Raw genomic sequence first — 21142 nt, 5'->3', positions numbered from 1 at the left:
AGAGAGATGCACATCAAAACTATAATGAGGTACCACCTCACAAGGGTCAGAATGGCCATCATCAATACATCTACAAATAACAAATGCTAGAGAGGATGTGGAGAAAAGGGAACCCTCCTACACTGTTGGTGGGAACGTTAGTCTGTGCAGCCACTATGGAAAACAGTACGGAGGTTCCTCAGAAAACTAAAAATGGAATTACCATATGATCCTGCAATCCCACTCTTGGGCATATATCCAGACAAAGCTATAATTCAAAGAGAAACATGCATCCCTATGTTCATAGCAGCACTATTCACAGCAGCCAAGATGTGGAACCGACCGGTCAACCTAACTGACCGCTTTGTAATCTTGATGACTTGACCATTTTGGAATCTTGATTTTGGCTTCTACTAACCAAACTAGCAAAGATCCTCTGTTCCTGGTCACCCAAAAAGGCCTGGGAGAGGTGAGTGTTTTATTCCCTTTTTGGCAAAGGTGGCGACTGTGGTTGTTCCCAGGCCCTTTAGGAAACACTCCTCCCCTCAGACAAGCAGTCTCCCTTGGTGCCTCCTACGTTTGAGTGAGCACTTCTCCTGCTTGCTTTTACAACATCAAGGGAATTACATACAATTTGAGAAGAGAGTTTTAAATCAGCATCTCAGATGAGGCAGAGAATATCAATCAAGGTTCTCTTTAAGCTTCTCTCCTTTTCATAACTCAAGGATTGATGCCCCTTTCTTGGTACCAAATGGGACCATCCCTTTGATTACAGGTTAGGAACTAAAATTTATTGGAAAGCAGTCTAATTCTCCAGCACATTGCTTCAGAGGCTAGAAAGCTTCTTTAGGGATTCAACATTTCCCATGTAAGAAGTACACTGATTGAAACCAAATTTTATCTGTATTTCAGCATCAGAGGTGGCTGCCACATTCTGGAAAAGGATTTTTAGGGGAACAGGCAAATATCCCCGAAAATAAGTGTGGCCCCAGACCCACATACAGAGAAACAACTGGAACAATTTAAATCATTACGTTCCCAAGAAGGAATTTCAAGTTCTATTAATACAAGGCAGAGTCAGTCAAAGATGAAAGTTTAGTTTAACTCAAATAAAAGTGAGCTATGTGGCCATTTCTCAATCTTTATGCCCCATCTAAGATTAGGAAGATCACTAAGGCATCTCGCAGGGATGTGGCAGTTATCCACGTTACCTGATTCATCAACTCTCATTTTTTTAGTAGGGCTGTCACAGTTCTCATCATCCGACATTTCCATCTCTTCTTCTCGGCGGATGCCCATAAGCTGCTCACTCTGAGCGTTCCGGAGCTCCTGGAAGCAGAGGACCCACGGGCGTCAGAGTCAGCGACACATGACACACCTTTCCCAATGGTCTCTCCATGTGTTATGACTGACATAGGAATGTCTTCACCTCCCAAACACTGCCCCGCCTAATCTAGAGTGAAGTTCTGAGGGGTCTGGGGTGTGGACCAATCGAGGGATTCGGTATCAGACTTGGGAGAAATTCCTGATCACCAATGGTGAGTCAAGGGCTCTTCAGCAAGTTATTTAATCTCTGAATTTCCTCATTTGTAAAAAGGGGGACAATAACGTCCAACTGGTAGGGCTGTCATGAGGCTCCCATAGAAATGCCTGTTACCAGAACTGGAACGTAGGGGTGGCTAGGAATGTGAGCAAGAGAATTTTTTAAAAGACCGGTCTACCACTGACCCACTGTGTCACTTTAGGGATGTTTCTTCATCTTTCTTAGTGTCAATTCACTCACTGAGATAGTGTGACAAGGAGAGTTTTGAGGATAAAAAAGTTAATGCATGTGAGACACTTAGCATCATGTGAGAGACTTGGTTCATTAAGTTGAAAATGTTGACCACTATTATTATTCATGCAAAATAGTGTCCCTGCATGTATGTGCCCATGTGTGATCACATACAACACACACATACATACACACACACACACACACACATTCACATATCCAAATGGTGAAATTCAAATGATGTCGAAAGACAAAATGAAAACAGATGCCTTCTTTGTTGGTGTTTTACATTATCATGTGGGGTTTATTGTTTATGTTGTAATGGTTGTTTTAGCATCCCTTTAAGATCTAAGGATCATTTCTTTCTCCACTTCCTAGAAAAGTGACTGCAATCAAGGCATTTAATTTCCTGAGCCTTTGTCTATTCACACAAAAATGGGGCAGTGGTAACACAAGGCTGTTTGACTGCAAGAGTGTATGTGAAAACTCACTGTAAAAAGTAAAGAATTACACAATAAATTGTTTACTACTGTGCTTAAAAATCAGGACACTAATTGCTTACATTAAATAATTATATTATTATTTTGGATCAAGCTGTAAATTATATATTTGCAAATCCTTATCCATTGTGTTCTTTTATATGTTCTGTCCTCAAAAAAACACACAAAAAAAGTGGGGTGGGGTGGAAAGAGCTGCACTGTTGTTTTTCTCCCCATTTATATTGGAGTCTCTAAAAAAATGTCAAACAGTTAAAATAATTTCACTTTATAATAAATCTATGAATAAGAATAAAACTAAATTACAACACCTAATGTATTAATGGCATGACTTTAAACACAGTTTAAAGCGCTCATTCGATGGATGGATGTGTCTATATCATTCTGTTATACGTGCTCTCAACTCTCTTCTCTCCTTAGCACACAAATTTTAACTGTAGCACGATGGGAAGGGAATTCTGTATTGCTAACCACATTGGCATGGTCAGCTCTGAACCCTGGGAACCACAAGTGCACAGACAAAGACAGGGAAGTCACCAAAGACAGGGAAAGGGGGAGGGCAGAAGGCAAGGTCCCTGGGACAGGGCCACCCATCACAGGGCAGTCCTGAGAGGCACCAGGATGACAGGCAGTGTCCCCTCACTTGACCATGCCACCCTGTAGAAAGAGGTGCCAATTCCGCCTTAAGTAACACCATCGGGTCTTGGAGGCGGATGTCACATGTGATTAGTGGGGAAGTTTTTAGGTTGTGGACAACTAATCTTTCTACTGACAAAGAGCCCAGTTCCCGAGGAGGTGGCCTGAAAATACTTGGAGCAAAGAAACTTCAGGTGGAAAGAAAACACAAGGCTAAAAGGGCCTGTTGTTTAGTTCCTACAGTTAATGACGAATTGTCATACATTAGCTGTTCTCGTGGGGAAGGGTGGCAGAAAGGAAAAGATTGGAGGAAAAAAAAAAGCTGAGGCTGTTTCCACAGGGTGCCTCTGGTTCAGCAGTAAATCACTTGTACACTCTAATAAATCTGTAAAGGTGTTGCAGATAATTAACAGATGCTGTTCACAGGAACGTGGAAAAATCAAGCCAATTATCAAGCTCATATGCAGCTGAGAAATCATCCACAATGTTAAATTGCCAAGTGGTATTTAATCAATCGGGCAACATGTAGGAGAAAATCAAAGGTAATTTAGAATTCTATTTCCTACTATATCAGAAGAGGTGGTGGTGGGAGTGGCAGGGAGACACAAAGACCCTTTACAGAAGCATCTTTCTGGGCTGTGTCCCTTTCTACCTCCCAGTAGGGAGCAAAGCAAGCAGCCTTCCTTGGGACAAGGCTGGAAGCCTTCGAGTGTCCTGCTCAGCAAGGGAGGGGATGGCCCTGCACAGGGGAGGCAGGGCTGGGGAAACGGGATCCGACGTGGCAGGAAGCGTGATTTAGATCAGTAACAGATAGTTGCCACCACTCCCAGATTAACGACAGTCTTTTTTACGCCGGGGTTTATTCAGCATCATGCCACCTGCCCTTCTCTTAACATTTCTTTTAATCATGTCTGGTTTTATGTGAAGCCAAAAAAAAAAAAAAACAAAACAAAACAATTCATAGGCAGATCATTCCCAAATCTGAATCATAGTTTATGGATTCCAATTAGTGTTTCAGAACCCTCGATTCACATATTTCATCATTGATTTTCGGGACTCTTTCCTCATGAAAATCAACCTTGACATGGGGCTCAAGTCAGTGTCTGGGAGAGCACTGGGTAAGCATCCTTTGGTTTTCTGGCCCCCGAAGAATAAAAGAGAAATCCCACCTCCTGCATCAGTCACCAACCACCTTCTCGGTATTTGTGAACAAAATAAAAAATGTCCTTCTAAATAATAAACTGCACTAGCCTTTTAAGTGTCCCATTGTTGTGCAGTCATTCAGTACTCACCGTAATAACAGTGATAATAAAGAATTCACTTGGTATGCATATGGATGCTACATCAAGTGCCGTTGGTATTCAAGTGTAATTTAACATTAGTTAATGGGCACTTAAAATGCTACCCAAATGATTGATACTGCAGTACTCTGTGGTTCCTCAAACTCTATATAAAACACTTATTTTACAAGTGTGAGCCAAAATCATTAAATTAATAAACCTTACCTTCTATAAGTTTGGGATTTGGACAGAGGGGATTATCATTTAGAGAACTTTAATATTAACATGCTAGAGACGGAGAGGCATCCAAATGAAAACCATTCTCTCGTTAAAAAAAAAAAGAAAGAAAGAAGCAAACAAAGACAGTATACTTACTTTTAACTTACAGGTTCAAAGCGTACACTACACTGAGGAGTTAAAAATAACAGCTGGACCACCAATGACTAATGACACAATCTGGTCCTTCTAGGTGGCAGTGAAGGTTAAGTTCTGAACTCTTGCCTTGGGGTAGATACTCACACTTCACACATGCATTGATGCAGAAGGGTGGACAGGGCTAGCCTGGACATTCACTTCCCTGAGGAAATGTGCTCTGGGGAGAGGTCTGATAGGACCTGCTGGCTAGCACAGGGGACGGAGACATTGCTTAGGATGAGAAGATGTGGATGAAAGGCATACTTGCCATCTCTAGCCAAAGAGCAAACCGTCACCATCATGCTGTAGAACACTGAAAAGAAACTCGGTAATTTAAAAACTAGTTTTCTATTTTATGTTACGCTTTTTTTTCTTGTTTTGCACAGTGATTAGGCAAAGTGTCTTAGCTTATTTCTGAGCTCTTTACTATGAATGGGAGAGATGCTTTTCTCCCTTTGCAGGGGAGAAAAGCACTCTGTCCTCTAGGCATTAAGTCAGCTGCTTTTCTGGATAAGGAACAAATCTGAGCTGGATTTGGAGCGGACAGTGAGGGCAGGATGACTGCCCACTGTAACAAAAACCATCATGGCTGCAGCCACACTATTCCCTGCCAATCCAGCTGTGTGATGGTGGTTAAAAGAGTAATAATAAAATCACCAACCTCAGAATGCTTTCGCCAAATGTCTATGTTCTTGCGCTGAGCTTTCGAGAAATGGTCCCAAGCTTTTTGTCTGGTAGAAGCGTTGAAAACGGCCACAATCTGCTCAACTTTGGTGAACAAGGAAGTCAAACAAGACAAGTAATTTATGTTGTGATCACTATAGGGAAGCAAAGCAAAGACACTAGGAGTCTATGGATGATGTCGCAGCAGAAATAACATCATCAATATCCATCCAATTTGTGCCTTTTTGTACTTACATGTTAGCAAGGTTGGGGAGGTCTCCCTTCATGTCTGTCTCCATAACTTTAGGTTAAAACAAATTCTAAATATGACTGGGAAAGGTTCATGGACATCTGCTTCCAAGCATTTGTTACCTCTTGTCTAAAAATATGACTTGGTACATCTATACACCTGGGTCTATAGATATACAGGCACTGGTGTTGACACACAAATATAGATATACAGATCAAGCAATGCCTGGATTGCGGCCTTAGAAGTGAAGCCCGGGGGGAGTGGCTGAATGAGGAAGAGCCAAACACATCTCTTTTTAGCTTTTGGTCTCCATCTCAAGGGCCCCAGTGCAGCCCACTGAAGACATTACCGTGTCCAAGTTCCAAGTTGGGGCAATGAGTAGTTGTCATATCTCCCTTCAGTCTCAAGGCCATTTTTACTCCTTGGTCCCCTTTTCTCCCCGTTGCACCCATTATAGCCAGCCCTCCAGCCCTCTGGCAGAAAATGGGAGCCACTGCCTTCACTTCAAGACAGCCCAAGGCTCACCCAACCAGCAGCACCGCATGCAGATCTTATTTCAACACCATATGGTGTCCTTCGTAGTTCATCATGGCCACATACCATTCTCTGTTACTCCATTTTAACTTCCATAAGGCTCTCTTCCCTCTGGCTCCCGACACCCTGGAAGTTCTAACTCTAACACTTTGACTTAATTTAGCACTTCTGTGGCTTCCAGGGGAGGCGCTACATCCATGATCAATGTTGAAGGGTGGTGAACAAACGTAGATAGGGAAAGGGACGGGCTCTTGGTAGTGGATGTGAGAGGGGGGGGTCAACCAACTGCAGATTCAATCTTGCTCAAGCAGTTATTGATCTAGTAAGCACGGGATTAAGGAAATTACAGCACTGAATGAGCCATATGATTAAACCTGAACTCCTAAATATTTAGTTAGGAAGGCACAGTCAAAATGAGCTTCTTAGGGATGCTAATGCTCTACTTAACATAAATCTTTCTAAAGTGATTCCCAAGGCTCTATTCTAAAAAAGGACATCAAAGCTCTTCCAAATCTTCCAGGTGCCCAAGGAATGTCAAAGAGTAATAGAAGAATCCCCACAGAAGAGCAACACCTGGTGCCCCAATTTCAAACATTAGAAATAAACAAATGTGTGGTGGAGGAAAGGAAGAAAGCAGATTCCCTTCACTTACTACATGGTAAATATCGTCTAACGCTAATAAGCAACTACTTCTCAGTCTATGGGTGATTTTCGCAGGGGCTTTTACATGGACCGTTTTCTAACTCAAGAAGATCGCAACTCCAAATCTCCTTATTTATCAAACTTGATCATCATGTCTCCTGATGAATTTGCTGCACTTGCCTGTAACAGGAGGATTTAAGCTAAGCTCGCACTGCCCTTGAGTGCATGCAGTTCCCCTCTCCTGCCTCACCAGGAGGAAGTAATGCTGCCAGGTTAGTCACAATGAGCTGCTCCCAGGGCTGACTTTCCCCTGATCACCAACCCCCAGGGCTCTGCTCGGATGCACTGCCCGTGGCTGGCCGAGGAGAACTGGTTCAGCCCCACTGCCTGGGCTTCCTATGGCTTTGTCTGCAGGGAGGCTGGGATCATCTGGGGCCTCCAGATGCCTGCTGCACGGGCAGCACAGAGCACTGGGCCCAAAATGCCCACGGTGGAATCCACTGCCTGATGAGACTATCTGGCGGGGGTGGTGCTCACGGGATTGTTAAAGAGTAATGGGTCTCATGGCTTTTAATAGTAGACCTCTTTGATCAGCATCATTTAGAAGAGTAAGAACTGTGGTGTCCTGACACCAGGCCTGAGGAGAGAGGACAGGAAGGGTCGAGGCTGAGTTATCTGGGTGACAGAAGTCAAAATTCTGCCATCAATTGGAGAAGGCTGTTAATAAAGGGGATACACTAAAGAGAAAATTATGGGGTCATACATGCGTGTGTGGAGTGGAAGGTAAGAGAGACCAGTAATGCACTTGGAGGAGTACAGAAGGGAAGGTACTTAGAAGAAAGACTCTGCACAGGTTCAAGGGTAAAAATGGATCCCCTAATATCTACTCAAGGCATGTACTCTTGCAGATATTCCCTGTTTGAGGATAAATGCCTCAGTTATTTATTTTTATTTTTTTTTTTTGCAGTACACAGGCCTCTCACTGTTGTGGCCTCTCCCGTTGCGAAGCACAGGCTCCGGACGCGCAGGCTCAGCAGCCATGGTTCACGGGCCCAGCCACTCCGCGGCATGTGGGATCTTCCCGGACCGGGGCACGAACCCGTGTCCCCTGCATCGGCAGGCGGACTCTCAACCACTGCGCCACCAGGGAAGCCCCAAGGGCTCAGTTATTTAGAACATGTTATTACCATATTCCAGGGTTTAAGTTCCATTCATTCATTCATTCATTCATCCATCCATTGAGAAAACATCTGAGACCCTCCTAGTCACCAGGCATCTGACTGATTGCTAGAAATATATGATTAAGACAAAGTCCATGCCCTTGATGAGACCATGGTCTCTAGGGAGCAAGAAAGACAAGCAGATAATTATCCTATGCAAGAGAGGTATGGATGACAGCTACGGGGACACGATAGCTAACTCAGTAGATGGAGTCAGGGAACACCCACAAAGAAAACAACATTTGCTAAGTCTTAAATGATGAATCAAGGCTTGCCCAGTAGAGAAGGCAGGAACGTCTGGTTCAGAGGTCGCCATGGAATTGTGAAAGGACTTTGTGTGAAAGTAGCTGGCGGGGAGAGGGCTAAAGCTGGGTGGGAATAAGTCAGGAAGGACCATGTATGCCAAGCCAGACTGTGACTTTATACGGTAGGCTAGAGGAGGCCTATCCGAGTAGGATTTGTTTGGGAGAGATGATGAAGGCTTGAATTAAGACAGAGCATTGGAATGGAGGGAGGGGCAAGGAGTCGATAGGACACGGTGGCTGGCATGCTGTGAGGCTGGAGAGAAGAGAGACCAGGATGACTCCAACTGGAGAAGCACATCAGAGACCAAGAGCACGGGTGGAGGTCTGAGAAAGAAGATAAGGAGTTTACTTCTGGACAGGCTGAACTTGAGATGCCTGAAGGTCATCCAGAGGGAGCCAGAATACACACTGGAGGTTCAGAAAGCAGTCAGAATTCAGAGATTTATCTTGACTTTTCTGGGCCATTCTCAATTCCATGTAATTGTATTCTTTCCAATAGCATAATTAATTAAAAGCAAAACTAAATATGATTACTTTTATACTTCTTTTCTTATTGAGTTTTATACTTTCCCCCCACATATTAACAAGTTAAAAAAAACCCTCAACCCCAAAAAACAAAAACCGTGTAACTCAGCTTAGGTTTAAAAAATACTCGCACAGTACTTCTATGGTCCAGTTGACGTCTCTCACTTCTGTGCAGACTGTCCCTGAATCAGCCATTCGTCTTGCAAGTGAAAGATCTTGGGCACACAAAAGGACACAGAAGAGTGCCAGGTCAGCAGGAATTCATCATCATTAGTGAAAAACTACCTCAAAGAGTATGCCGTAATGAATGGGATTCAAAGACGGCATATTTTTAAAACCATAAATCAGGATGACCGCTAGGATTGGTGTCCCAGGGAAAGACCATACTCTCTTCACTGTCTGCAGCAGGAAACACCAAAGAGCAAGTCCCTGAATCCGACTACCACTCACTGCTTCTCCAGTATAATTCATACTGCTTATTCTATACACAGTGAAACTATAGGTAGTTACTAAGTGGAATCTTTAATACTCTACTTCACCGCTCAGAGAAGACAGAAATAGTAAACAAGATGGCACTGGCCTTTGTTCAAAAAGGTAGCATGCAGACATTGAGCTGAAAGCAGAGCAGATTCACGTCAACCGCCACCGGGGCCTTCACCACCCAGGGGTCTACAGAGTGGTGGCTTGCAGGGCCCCTGAAGAGCCTATAGCAATTAGAATGCTTCAGCATTTTGGAAGTATTAACAACAGAAAGAGCGCTCCGTAAGAGAATTAATATCTACCCTTCACACCTTGCCAACCGCCCTCCCACAATTCTATGTATTAACTTTGCCTAAATTAGGTTGAGAGAAATGAAAAAATTAAAAGGGACTGATTTTTCTAAAGTATGCTTGAATGTCCGTCTTAGGTGTCATAGTAGAGTCCCTAGTACATTTCCAGCAGGTATAAGTGAACATTAGCGGAGGATAAATAGAGCTTTGAGGAAATTGCTGATCACTCTTGGCAGAGACAAACCTCTTGTTAAAAGATAAACTGAGGTATATTAAAATTTTTGAAGTTTATTTCAACAAAAATGGATTCCAGTCGAGCGGCACCAAACCGGAAGGGTTTAGGAGTGCACCATTGACAGGAGGTGGGGAGAGACTTACAGGGAAAAGGCAGACACAAAGCAAGGAGGTTACTGTTTGGTTGTCTCTCAAAGCCTAGTTGGTTATTTGTGATTGGTTGTCCTTAGGTTTCCATTGCTTAACCTTGAGGCATTTACAGGCTTAGGTTTTGGTTTGCATACTTAAGCCACCACCACATTAGAGCCTCCTCTAATGGCCTCTGTGTTTAATTAATTGAACACCACTAATGATTATTCATTCTCTTATACACATAACATGCACACACATGTGTATAAATTCTTCAGCATTTCAACAAAAAATCCTAAGACGAGGTAATTTAACAACCTTTTTTTTTTTTTTTTTGTACTTTCTCCTCACCTCACAATGTCTGGACATCTGCTGACTTCAGAACAGACTTCTTACGTGAGAGAGAACTTTATCAATTATCTTGAGAAGCACTTGTCTTCAGTCTTCTCAGAAAAGACAAGCTCAGAACAGGACATTCTGGGTAAACACCCAGAAATAGAACACACTCAAAACAAGCTCCCTGGGAAGGGGCCAGGCACCCAGCACAAAACCTCAGACTTCTGGGGGGTATGAGGCTCCTGATTCTTGAGCTCTGGGCAGAAAAGCCTTGGAAGCAAATGAAACAGAAAGGGTAGGTTCCTCCAAAGAACCAACCCAGACCTTTTCCTCCATGTGCTCCTGAGTGTGTGTCTTGAGTCCTGGCACCTCCTGCCTCTTTTGTTCCAGCTAAGCAGCTGTGAAAGACCTTTCAATCCATTTAGTCTCCCAAATATCAGGAGAAACCGATTAAGTCCTTATAGGCAGTAGGCCTGCCTAAATAGAGCACCTCAAACAAATCTTCCAAGCTGAATTTTTGTTTTTAATGTTATCTAGGCTCCTGATAGAGCCTTAACTCTGTGGCGTTCAGAGGAAATTTTATTTTCCTTTAAGGGATAACATTTTCCCAAATCCTCTGTGAAGAGCTCCTAAGAGATTTTCAAAGGCGTGTAACAAATGAAAGAGCTGAGTTCCCCCACTAGCGTCTTAGTGTTGTTTTTAAATACCAAAAGCTAGGGTGGGATTGATAAGCCTTGGCCCTGGATTGCAGAATTATAACAGAGAATGGAGTAAGTGATCTGGGCCCTCTGGATGCCCAGAGGAGTGAGACAAAGCCAGAGGGAGGGGCCGTTAGTGTTGAACACGACAGGGGAAGCTGCTAGAGTGATTCCCAGAGAGATTCCTGTGCCCTCACTTGTGTTCTGGGTCCTCACTCAGGAGCCAGTGAGTCTGGCGGGAAGCCCAGGAAACAGAATTAACTCCATCAAACCCATACATTAAGGAGGCATGGACCGGAATTTCAAGTCAAGGAGGAAAAAGGGCATTCTGGGGTTTTTGTCTTGAGATGAGTAAAAAGAGCCATGCTGTGTAACCCTGTGGATCCATTACAGCCCTGTTAAACCTGAGGCCAGAACGCCACCAGCAGATACCACGGTTCTGAACTTCCTGGCTAGATGAGGCCAGAAATCTGGTTCTTTTGGGGAGTGGGGTACGGATAGGAAGAAAAAACATGCTGATCAAATTATACAAAAAAGAAACAGGGTGCTTTTGGCAAATTTTGAGCAAGCAGGAAATGGTGACATTGTTCCAATAAGTGGTAAGATATTAGGCAGACAGTGACTTTTGAAGCTCTGTATAGTATAAATCCCAATACACTTCAGGGAACTGTAGATACCCTTATTAATGCATCTGTTCAAATATTCTGTAAAGTAATGGAACAAAAATCCATGAAGCTATTATAATTTTAATGGTTCCTTACAATATATAGCATCTATTAGGCTTTTGAAAATCCAATCAATCGCCCTGTCTGGATTATCCCTATTGACTAAATGAAAGTAATATACGTATATAAGAAAAAAATGAATAAAAAGAAAAGTAAAAGTCTATCTTCCCATCCTGACTACCGCCCATCCAGTGTCTCTCTTTAAAGGTAACCACTGTTAACAGAGTATCCATCCAAAGAAAAAGTTATACATACAGTACACTATGTGTAACTTTGTTTTACTTACATAAAGTGCTAATATTATTGATATATACACTGTGCTGTATCTTGCTCTTTTTTACTTAATGTATCTTGGAAATCTAGTTCTACGTGTATTATCAGTAAGGCTGCAGTGAACATCCTCAGACATATTTTCTGACACATCCTTACCTAAATATCTTTATAAGAAATTCTCAGCAGTGGAAAAAATATATAAAAGAGTGTATGAATTTTTAATTTTTGAGAGCTATCGCCAAGTTGCACTCACATTTTATGCCCGCAAGTGTCTTTCAGATTGTTTTCCTATCCCTTGTCAACAGTTGGTTATCAAATGTTAAATTTTTCTATTGCTGATCAATGAGAAAAGGCCTGAATTACATGATGACCCCAATTCTCTGAACCCAAGCTATCCACATTTGCAGTTTCCATTGTGAATCACGGGAAGAAGTCCACAGACTCATCAGAACTGCCCTTTTTATCAGTAACTGGCTTGTTGTGAAGACTGATCGTCCAGCAGGAAGGGAAGAGACCTGGTTTCTGGGTATCCCTTCTCCTTTGTGACCCTCAAAATGGTGACCCTGCTTTCCTCTGGGTCACCATCAACTCCATGAGTGGTGCTAGGAAAATCAGGTAACAGTAGCTGGCTATTTCTGATTACTTAGGCTTATTGGGCCAGGCACTATGCTTGATGAGTTAAAACAGTGGTTTTCAAAGTGTGGATCCTGGACCAGCATCGTGGGCATCATGTGGGAATTTATTAAAATGCAAGTAGCCCCTAGACCTACTGCACAGAAACTCTGGGGGGTGGGGTCCAGCAGATTCTTTTCCTAAAAACATTTTTCCCAGTTTTATTGAGATAGATATAACTGACATACAACACTGTGTAAGATGAAGGTGTGCAGCATAATGATTTGCAGTACGTACGTACCATGAAATGATTACCACAAGGTTAGTTAACATCCGTCATCTCACATGGTTACAAGTTTTTTTTCTCGAGATGAAAATTTTTAAGGTTTACTGTCTTAATAACTTTCAAATACACAATACAGTACTGTTAACTATTGCTGTCGGGCCGTGCATTTCATCTCCGGGAATTACTTATTTTATAACTAGAAGTTTGTGTCTCTTGCCCTCCTTCACCCCTTCCCTGCAGCCCCCAACCTCTGCCTCTGGCAACCACCGATCCAGCAGAGTCTGTTTTTCCAAGGTCCCCAGGCCATTCCAACGCATAATGAAGTTTGAGAACCTCTGATTTAAAACATTACCTCATTTAAATTCCCCAACAAGGATCTGAGGCAGGTGCTATTATTATGCCCATTTCACTGAGAAAGAAACTGAGATTCACAGAGAAGGTATCACTACCAGTCATATACTTAGCAAGTGGTGAAGTTGGGAATGGAAAATAGCATCTGTGCAACTTCAAATCGTGCATTTTTACCCATCTGTATATGCATTTGTACTATGGGCCAAAGTCTTACGAACACTGTGGAGCCTACTGTGCCAGACCCTGCACTGGGCACTGGGGACAAAAAGATCCAGAGATGCTGCTGGTCCTCGCAGCCCAGGCGAATCCCAGCATGAGAACTGCCGAGAGGGAGGCTGCAGAGAGCGCCAAGGCAGGCAGGAAAGGCTTTAACAACGGCTGGTCCAAAATGTTAAGGTGACCAGAATTTTCTACTGCAAAGAAGACAAAGATTTGCGGCTGTGATGGGGCAGGAAGCTGCACTGAGACCTCTCCAAAAGTGTACTGAGGAATGTGAAAGACAGCAAGGAAGAATCCCAGGGTCTGGAAAGACGGCCCCTGCTCACCTGCCTACCAGACTGCAACTGACTCCTTTCGGGGTGCGCGCTCAGCACACGCTTTCATCTAAAATCCGAGCTGTCCTACTTTTTAATTTTTTTTTTTTTTTGCGATATGCGGGCCTCTCACTGTTGTGGCCTCTCCCATTGCAGAGCACAGGCTCCAGACGCGCAGGCCCAGCGGCCATGGCTCACGGGCCCAGCCGCTCCGCGGCATGTGGGATCTTCCCGGACGGGGGCACGAACCCGTGTCCCCTGCATCGGCAGGCGGACTCTCAACCACTGCGCCACCAGGGAAGCCCCGAGCTGTCCTACTTTTGCTTATCACTGTTGTTGAATAAAAGCCTCAGGAGGCGAAGCCTGAGGTGGGGCTGAGGGAGAGCTTTTAGGGGTCGAGGAGTCGCACAGGGTTTCTGGGGGCACGTGGGCGGGCAGGGAGGGTCATGCAGCCTGCATTTTTGAGGCCGTAGCTCCACCTCTAAGCAGCTGTGTGGCCTGCGAAACCTCCACCTGTTTGAATCCCAAGGTCAAGGGGGGTCAGTCCTGAATATCCTTCCTACTTCTGCCATCCCATGGCACAGGGGTCTGCGAACTTTCTGTGAAGGAAGAGACGGGATATATTTTTGGCTTTGCGGATCACAGGGCTACCTGCTAGAGCAGGGGTCTGCACACCTAAGCAGTTTGTCTCCTTAAGTAGATGTTCTCTCACGTTGTCTGTGGCTACTCTGTCACGAGTCTCCCTGGACAGTGTTCTTTTGTTTGAGCACAAAGACTAATCGCTACTTCTTTTTCAGTTGCACAGAGAGTCAAGAACACATCATATCTGCCTTCAAGAAACTTTCCTAACGCCTCACTTTTCCTCGGATCTAGCTTGAAAGCGTCCTGGCTTTAAAAGGTTTTCGTGAAAGATTTTTTTTTTTTCACGTGTGATTCCTTCCAAAGTAGCTCAGAGACTCTTTCCTCACACGAGTCCCCTCCCCCTCCCCCTGATACTGGGCAGTGGCTTTTTTCCAAAGTCCCTACAACTGGGCTGGGATCAAGGTAGCAAGGTTTTCATCCTTAGCTCCCAGGAGTTATGTATTTCCTGAACTTCTGTGTTTCACTCAACATTTATATGTTAATTCTTGAAACCTAGCCTTCTACAATGCTTTATTGTTCCACAGTATAAGACTTAATTTCTCTCTCATATTTTGCTATCATTAAATTTTAAAAGAAATGCAAATATCAATAGTGTATTACTTGGCTCGGTCACATATATATATATATGTATATATATGTATATATATATATAGAGAGAGAAAGAGAGCACCTATATATATATACATATATATACATATATGTATGTATGTGTGTGTGTGTATATATATATATATACACACATATATATATATACACACACATATATATATACATACACACACACATATATATATATATATGCAGGCTGAAAGCTGATACCAAAAAAGGCTCAACTCGGTTCTGGCAGGCTTCCAGAATCTTCTGCTATCAGCTTTGCTGTCCTGTGAAATAGAAAATTCTGTGCTCATCCTTGATTTGGAAGTTTTTATAGAAGGTATTTTCTCTGGACATTTTGTCCCTGAGAACAAAAAGGTATTTTTTTTAATGAAAATTATGTTTGCAGCACTTAAAACACTGGTGAACACAGCCATCTGTATAATTTTGAGGAGAAATAGAAGACCTGCCGAGTCGCTAAGGCAGTCACGGGGAATTTTTTTCCCATGGATACACGATAGCGATAACGACCACAGACATCGGAAAACATTTTAACACGTCATAAAATTCTTTTTCGACAGCAGGGACATGGGAGCCAAATTTCCCCTAGCGGAAATTAAAAAACAAAGAGTTTAGCTGAGATGTTCCTAAGAAGGAAGTGATTTCAGAAAGAGCTTTTCAGGCAGGAGAAATGTGGACGACGATGCCAATCTGCCTGAAACGGGGGTCGAAGTTTACAGGGAGATCAGACGCCCCTCACATTTCACTCCAGCACTCAGTGTTCTACCTGGCACTTAATGGGGACCCGATAAATACTGTGGATGAGTTTCATCATTCATTCAAACGCCTGAGGCTTTTACGATTTTAGTCAAGAAAACAGATGAGGACGTGGCACAGGAGATGCAAGATGCAGCCTCTCTGACACGAGTTTTGGTGCATCTGCCGCACCAGCAGGAGGCCACACACACTCTCAGGGGGCAAAAGTGGCTTAAAACTTACAGGACTGCCCGGAGATGTAACCTCCGCAGCCAGGCAGAGTCCGGACAGGCACGGAGAGTGTCATCTGATCCTCTGTTCTATGACCAGCTCCGGAGTTACTGACATCCTGGCAGGTACTTGTTGTGTGTAGACATTCAGAGATGTTCAAGGGTCGAAGTTGTTGATACGATAAGGACAGACAAATTTTCAGAGTGGGAAGAGAGCCTAGGGGACTGTCTGGTCAAACCCTTTCACCGCAGAGATGAGAAAACGAAGACTTAAGGAGCTTCAAGGCCTTTCCTAAAGTCACCTGGCTAATTTATGGTCAAGCTGGGATCACAACCAGGATCTCTTGGCGCCTGGTCTCAAGTCTCTCCACTGTCGGCTTTTTTCGAGATCTAAGATGAGGTTGATGCCATTTCCTATCATAAATGCACAAAACAAATCTGCATGATAGTTCTAACCTTCCCAATCTCCAGGTTAAAATAACATCAATGACAGTGCTCTAATACTACTTCTGCAAAATTCTCAACTAAAGTATATTCTATGTATTTCACTTTTAAGGAGAATGGTATATTAGATCAAAGCCAGTTAAGATCACGGTTTACCCCCAAAACCAACATTTAGAACGTGTTTCGCAGTTATTAGGTTCCAGCCCAATTTCCAATACTACTTTCATTTCCACCTGTGACATATGATCAACAACCAGTATTTGTATACTGAGGTGCTTACAAGAATGTTGCCTGAAAGTGGGGCAGTGAGGCGGGAAAAGAGAACAGCAAACGGTCTCTGTCTCTGCTTAGCCTAAAATCTTGCTGGAGGAAAAAACCAAAACCCCAAACCTGATGCTTAGAAGAATAATTAAATGCCCAAGTAGACAGTACCGACAAGCGCTACAGAAGGGAGGAGAAAGGGAGGTGGTTATGCGTAGAGCAGACAGAAAAGATTCATGGAGGAGGTGTGATAGGAGCTTCGGTTCTGGCCTGGGGAGGAGGGGAAACGCTTCAGACAAGGGATGGGGAAGAAGTATGAGTGCGGAGGGGGGAAAGAGGGTCGTGCTAGAGGCTAAGACTTTGTTTTCTGACCAGGTAGCAGCTCTTACATTCAGTGTGATGCCAGCACACTTCTTCACACCCACCTGTAAACTATAAACTTATACTTATCCTCCTCTGATCATTTTCATTTTTCATAAACACACACGCACACAGAGAAAGCGAACTGTCCCAGGAGCCAAGAGTCCTGGGTTCTAATCCGCCCATAAATTGCTAAATGACAGGGGCCTATCAGGGCTGCTCTTGGAACCTGTTTCCTCCTCTATAAAATGAGGGGGCTTAGGCCAACAAGGGTCTGAGGTCCCCTCCACCTCTGACACTCAACAATTTCTAGTTTTCCATCCTGCTAATACTTACGGCACATAATCTTTTTTTTTTTTTTTTTTTTTTTTTTTTGTGGTACATGGGCCTCTCACTGTTGTGGCCTCTCCCGTTGCGGAGCACAGGCTCCGGACGTGCAGGCCCAGCGGCCATGGCTCATGGGCCCAGCCGCTCTGTGGCATGTGGGATCCTCCCGGACCGGGGCACAAACCCGTGTCCCCTGCATCGGCAGGCAGACTCTCAACCACTGCGCCACCAGGGAAGCCCCACATAATCTTAAATTAATATTACTAAGTCCTTCTCCATCACCTTCTGCTTCCCGTTTGCCTTTTCCCCACTTTACTCCCTTCCCTCTCTCCTCTCTTACCAGGAAGTATGCTGGGAAATTACCAGAGTGGGACGATCATGGAGTGTTTAAATTTTCATCAGATGTGTGTGTGTTGTAACAAGGCATGGACAATTGATCAACCTGGCATGCACATTAATAATTGAGTGTTGTGGAACATGCTTCCTCAACTTTATAAACAGCTCTTCTCTGAGCTTTGAAATGACAAGCTTTGCTCATAACTGAAAACCTGAATGTGGGCAGGCCTATGGGGAGTTCCTCTGATGTATAAATGTTTAAAAAGCAAGGAAGATCAAAACCTGAAAGTCTCTCAGTTGGGAAAGTTGGGGGAGTTTCTGCCCAATGGATAAGTTGAGAGGTAACATAAAGATGAGATAAGGATGATATGAGAATAAAATGACTCACCTGTACTGAACTTTTTTTCCCTTTCTTTATATATAGTGAATGAGATCTATCCAGCTGGCCCAGAAAGGAAGGGAAAGCCCTAGGTGCCCCACCAGTTTAAAGGATGCTCTCATCTAACATCTTTGAAAACTGCACATCCGTTGTCACAGGTGAAAAACGATCCAAAGTAGAAGTGAATGGATGCCATACTCCCCAAACTCTTGGTTGGGTTTAGTTGCTGCCCTTTGACACTTTATGCCAAGGCTCAGATGGAAACAATGCCTATTTGATTATATTTACACAGCCCATCCTGGGGTGAAGGCCAGAGATAGGAAGAAGGTTAGAACTTAAACAAATGTTGGCAGAACTGAACACCAACAAAGCTAGAAGGTAACTGCTGGCCTTTGATGTAGACCTTGAAATAAATCTCAACCTTTGAATTATTCATGGCTCCTGGGTTTTTTGTCCCTTTGAACAAATGCTATTTGTTCAAATATGAAAGCAAGGATAAGCAAGGCAAGGAGATACGTGCATTTAATCCATTTTAATGGACTAACATGCACTGGAATTTCCCTTCTCCTGGTCAACCAGTTGGCTATTTCCAACGAAATCTATATAGGGACCCACACTTTTACTGTGCTTGGAGCTTTGTAATGTACCGGAATTTTCCTGGAAGTTGTTCAGTGGGCCCTCTCTTCAGGACACCAGGCCAGCCCCACTTGCTGTAATAAACTAGTTCAACAATAGACCTGCTTCCAAACTGCCTATGAACGACTCCCCGAAACTTGACTTTCTAATGGAGAGGCTGCCGTGGAATGCTAGGAGCATAACATTGACATTGTGGGGATCTTTTACGTGGGAGGGAGCAACCGTCAAATAACCGGGAGATTTCCAGCCACTTTGGAGAAAGCAAGCTGAGATGTCATTGCCGAATCCCAGTGCTTTACAATCCTAATCTAATTCTAAAAGAGAAAGCCAAATGTGATTCCTGTGGTGTTGCCAGCAAAAATAAAGCCGATAAATGGGGGTATGACTGGTTCTACTTTTGGAAAATATGGCAAGCATGTCGATTGCTGTGGACTTCTGCAGCTATTATTTTAGAGGCAGCTCCGTGTATGGACACCAAACTCACCCTGAAGCCATCTGGGGAAGCAGAAAATGCGGTGGAGACAAACAAACATAACTCCACCAGACATGAAATGAGGTATATTTCAAAATTCAAAGGATGAGGAAATGTACACACACCTGCCAGGCTAGTCAGGTTACTGCTAATATTTTTATGGTGAATTTCACGGTAGAATTTGGTTCCCCTTTGCATCCGGGGAATTGTCGTCTTTGTAAAAGCACATAAAAACGAATGGAAAATTCTGAGATTGCTCAGTGAGCTACGCCATGTTCCCGTTCTACCTCACAGGCTTAACTCCAGCTGAGGCTCACACTGAAAGTATCTGCCATCTTCAAGTCATCCTGAAGGGTCCTAGCTACTGAGGATTCGCACAAAGCCCCCTCAGGCCCTCTGTGGCTGGGGCGTGTACCCCTTGGACAGCTCTGGGGGCTGTCAAGTTCAGCTGGGGTTTTCACAATCCCTGTTGATATCTGCTGGCTGCTGAAATACTTCCCAGAATCAAATTATAGGGTTAAGGGGGGAATCTCTTAAACAGTAATAGGGAGATGGGGAAGGTACCGGTTGTCAGACAGTGACAACTGGGGAGATGTCAACATGAACTTTTGTGTTTATTCTACCCCAACTCTCCTAACATCCTCTAGCCTGTTACAAAGTGTCTGGTAAAATATAGCAGTTTCCAACAAGAGCGTAGCTGGTGAGCTCTTTCTTCGACTTGATTACACATGCAACTTGAAACTCTGTTATCCACAGACAGTGCTAACACTGATGCCAAACTGTTCTACAAGGTTTCTGGAAACTTCTGAGCTTACTGTTTCAGGCTTACTTCCTGCCTTCCTTCCAACATACTCATTCATTCACTCACTCATCCACCAAATATTTGTTGCATATTTCCATGTTCCAGGCACTTGATATATAGCGATGACTAGGAGAGACGTGTCCTTTCCTTTGTGACGTTTATCATCATAAACCAAAACCGGAGAATTCATTAAGTCATACCCATTTGGATAAGTGCCCTGAGGAAGCTGATGAGATGCAGGAATGGTGAGCCTGCTAGGAGAGGATGGATCAGGATGGCCTCTCTGAAAGGGTGGCCTTACAGCCAAGACCTAAAGGATGAGAGGGATGGAAGCATGCAGAGTACAGGGAAGAGCACAGCAGACAGGGGGAACAGATGTGCAAAGGCTCGGAGGTGGGAGGTGGCTTTGACGAGCTCGGCAGGAAAAAGGCCAGTGGAGATGATGCCTCGTGAGGTGAGGGAGAGCTGACGTTGAAGAGGCGAGCACGGAGAGCTTGAGGCTCGGGAGGATGAATGTCATCGTAAGTGCAATGGGAATCTACTCAAGGGATTTAAGTGGGGAAGATGTGCTCTGAATTATGACAGACAATGTATGAAAAATAGATTGAGCTGGAGGAAAGGTGGAAAGGGAGGAATTACACACAGCAGAAACTGCAAAATGTCTCTCTGTAGCCATTCTCCCCTCCTTCCTAACTCGGAGAACTCCAGTTTTATTCTGGAGAGCAATGGGCCCAGTCAAAAAAGTATATTTCCCATTTTCCTTGTAGCTCGGCATGGCCACATGTAATAATTCAGCACAACAAGACATAAATTGAAGCCTATTGGGGATCTTTGGGCAAATTTGCTTTCCTGCTCTAAAGGTGCAACCCCTTCCTCTTCCTTTCTTCCTCTCCTTTTTCTTGTATGATTCCAGCTTGTAAAAACAAGATGTGATGGCAGGAGCAACAGCAGCCCTCTTAGACAACTATCTAAGAAGGTTAATATTGATAGTATCACAGAAACCTCAGGCCTGACAGCCTTAAACCACTGAATCAGTGCCAACAAATCTGGGTTTCACTGTGTATAAAAAGAAAATGCTCCATTTGTTAAGATGAAGTTTGCTTGGGTTTTCTATTACTTACAAGTGGACACCATATTTAACTGACATACCACGCTCTTATCATCGTTCAGGCAGCCTGCACTTGAATGGTGGCAGTGAAAATAAATAAAAGTGGGTCAATTTTGAATGTTGAAACAA

At 43.8% G+C, this 21142-nt stretch overlaps 1 protein-coding gene across 7 annotated transcripts in view; it reads right to left on the bottom strand.

The window, feature by feature from the left end:
- ENOX1 (ecto-NOX disulfide-thiol exchanger 1) overlaps positions 1–21142 on the bottom strand; it is a 323624-nt gene that overhangs the window by 137790 nt on the left and 164692 nt on the right. For all 7 annotated transcript variants that reach the window (XM_082602440.1, XM_082602436.1, XM_082602438.1 and 4 more), the window contains 2 exons: positions 5242–5348; positions 1191–1308 (listed from right to left, as the gene is read on the bottom strand). In XM_082602440.1, coding sequence (XP_082458566.1) covers positions 1191–1308; positions 5242–5348 — 225 coding nt within the window. The remainder of the gene's footprint in view (positions 1–1190; positions 1309–5241; positions 5349–21142) is intronic.

This window comes from Mesoplodon mirus (genome assembly GCF_964341445.2).
Source record: "Mesoplodon mirus genome assembly, chromosome: 17".
NCBI classification, from domain to species: domain Eukaryota; kingdom Metazoa; phylum Chordata; class Mammalia; order Artiodactyla; family Ziphiidae; genus Mesoplodon; species Mesoplodon mirus.
Note: the sequence above shows the minus strand (reverse complement) of the source record. Positions and strands in the feature narration are given on the sequence as shown.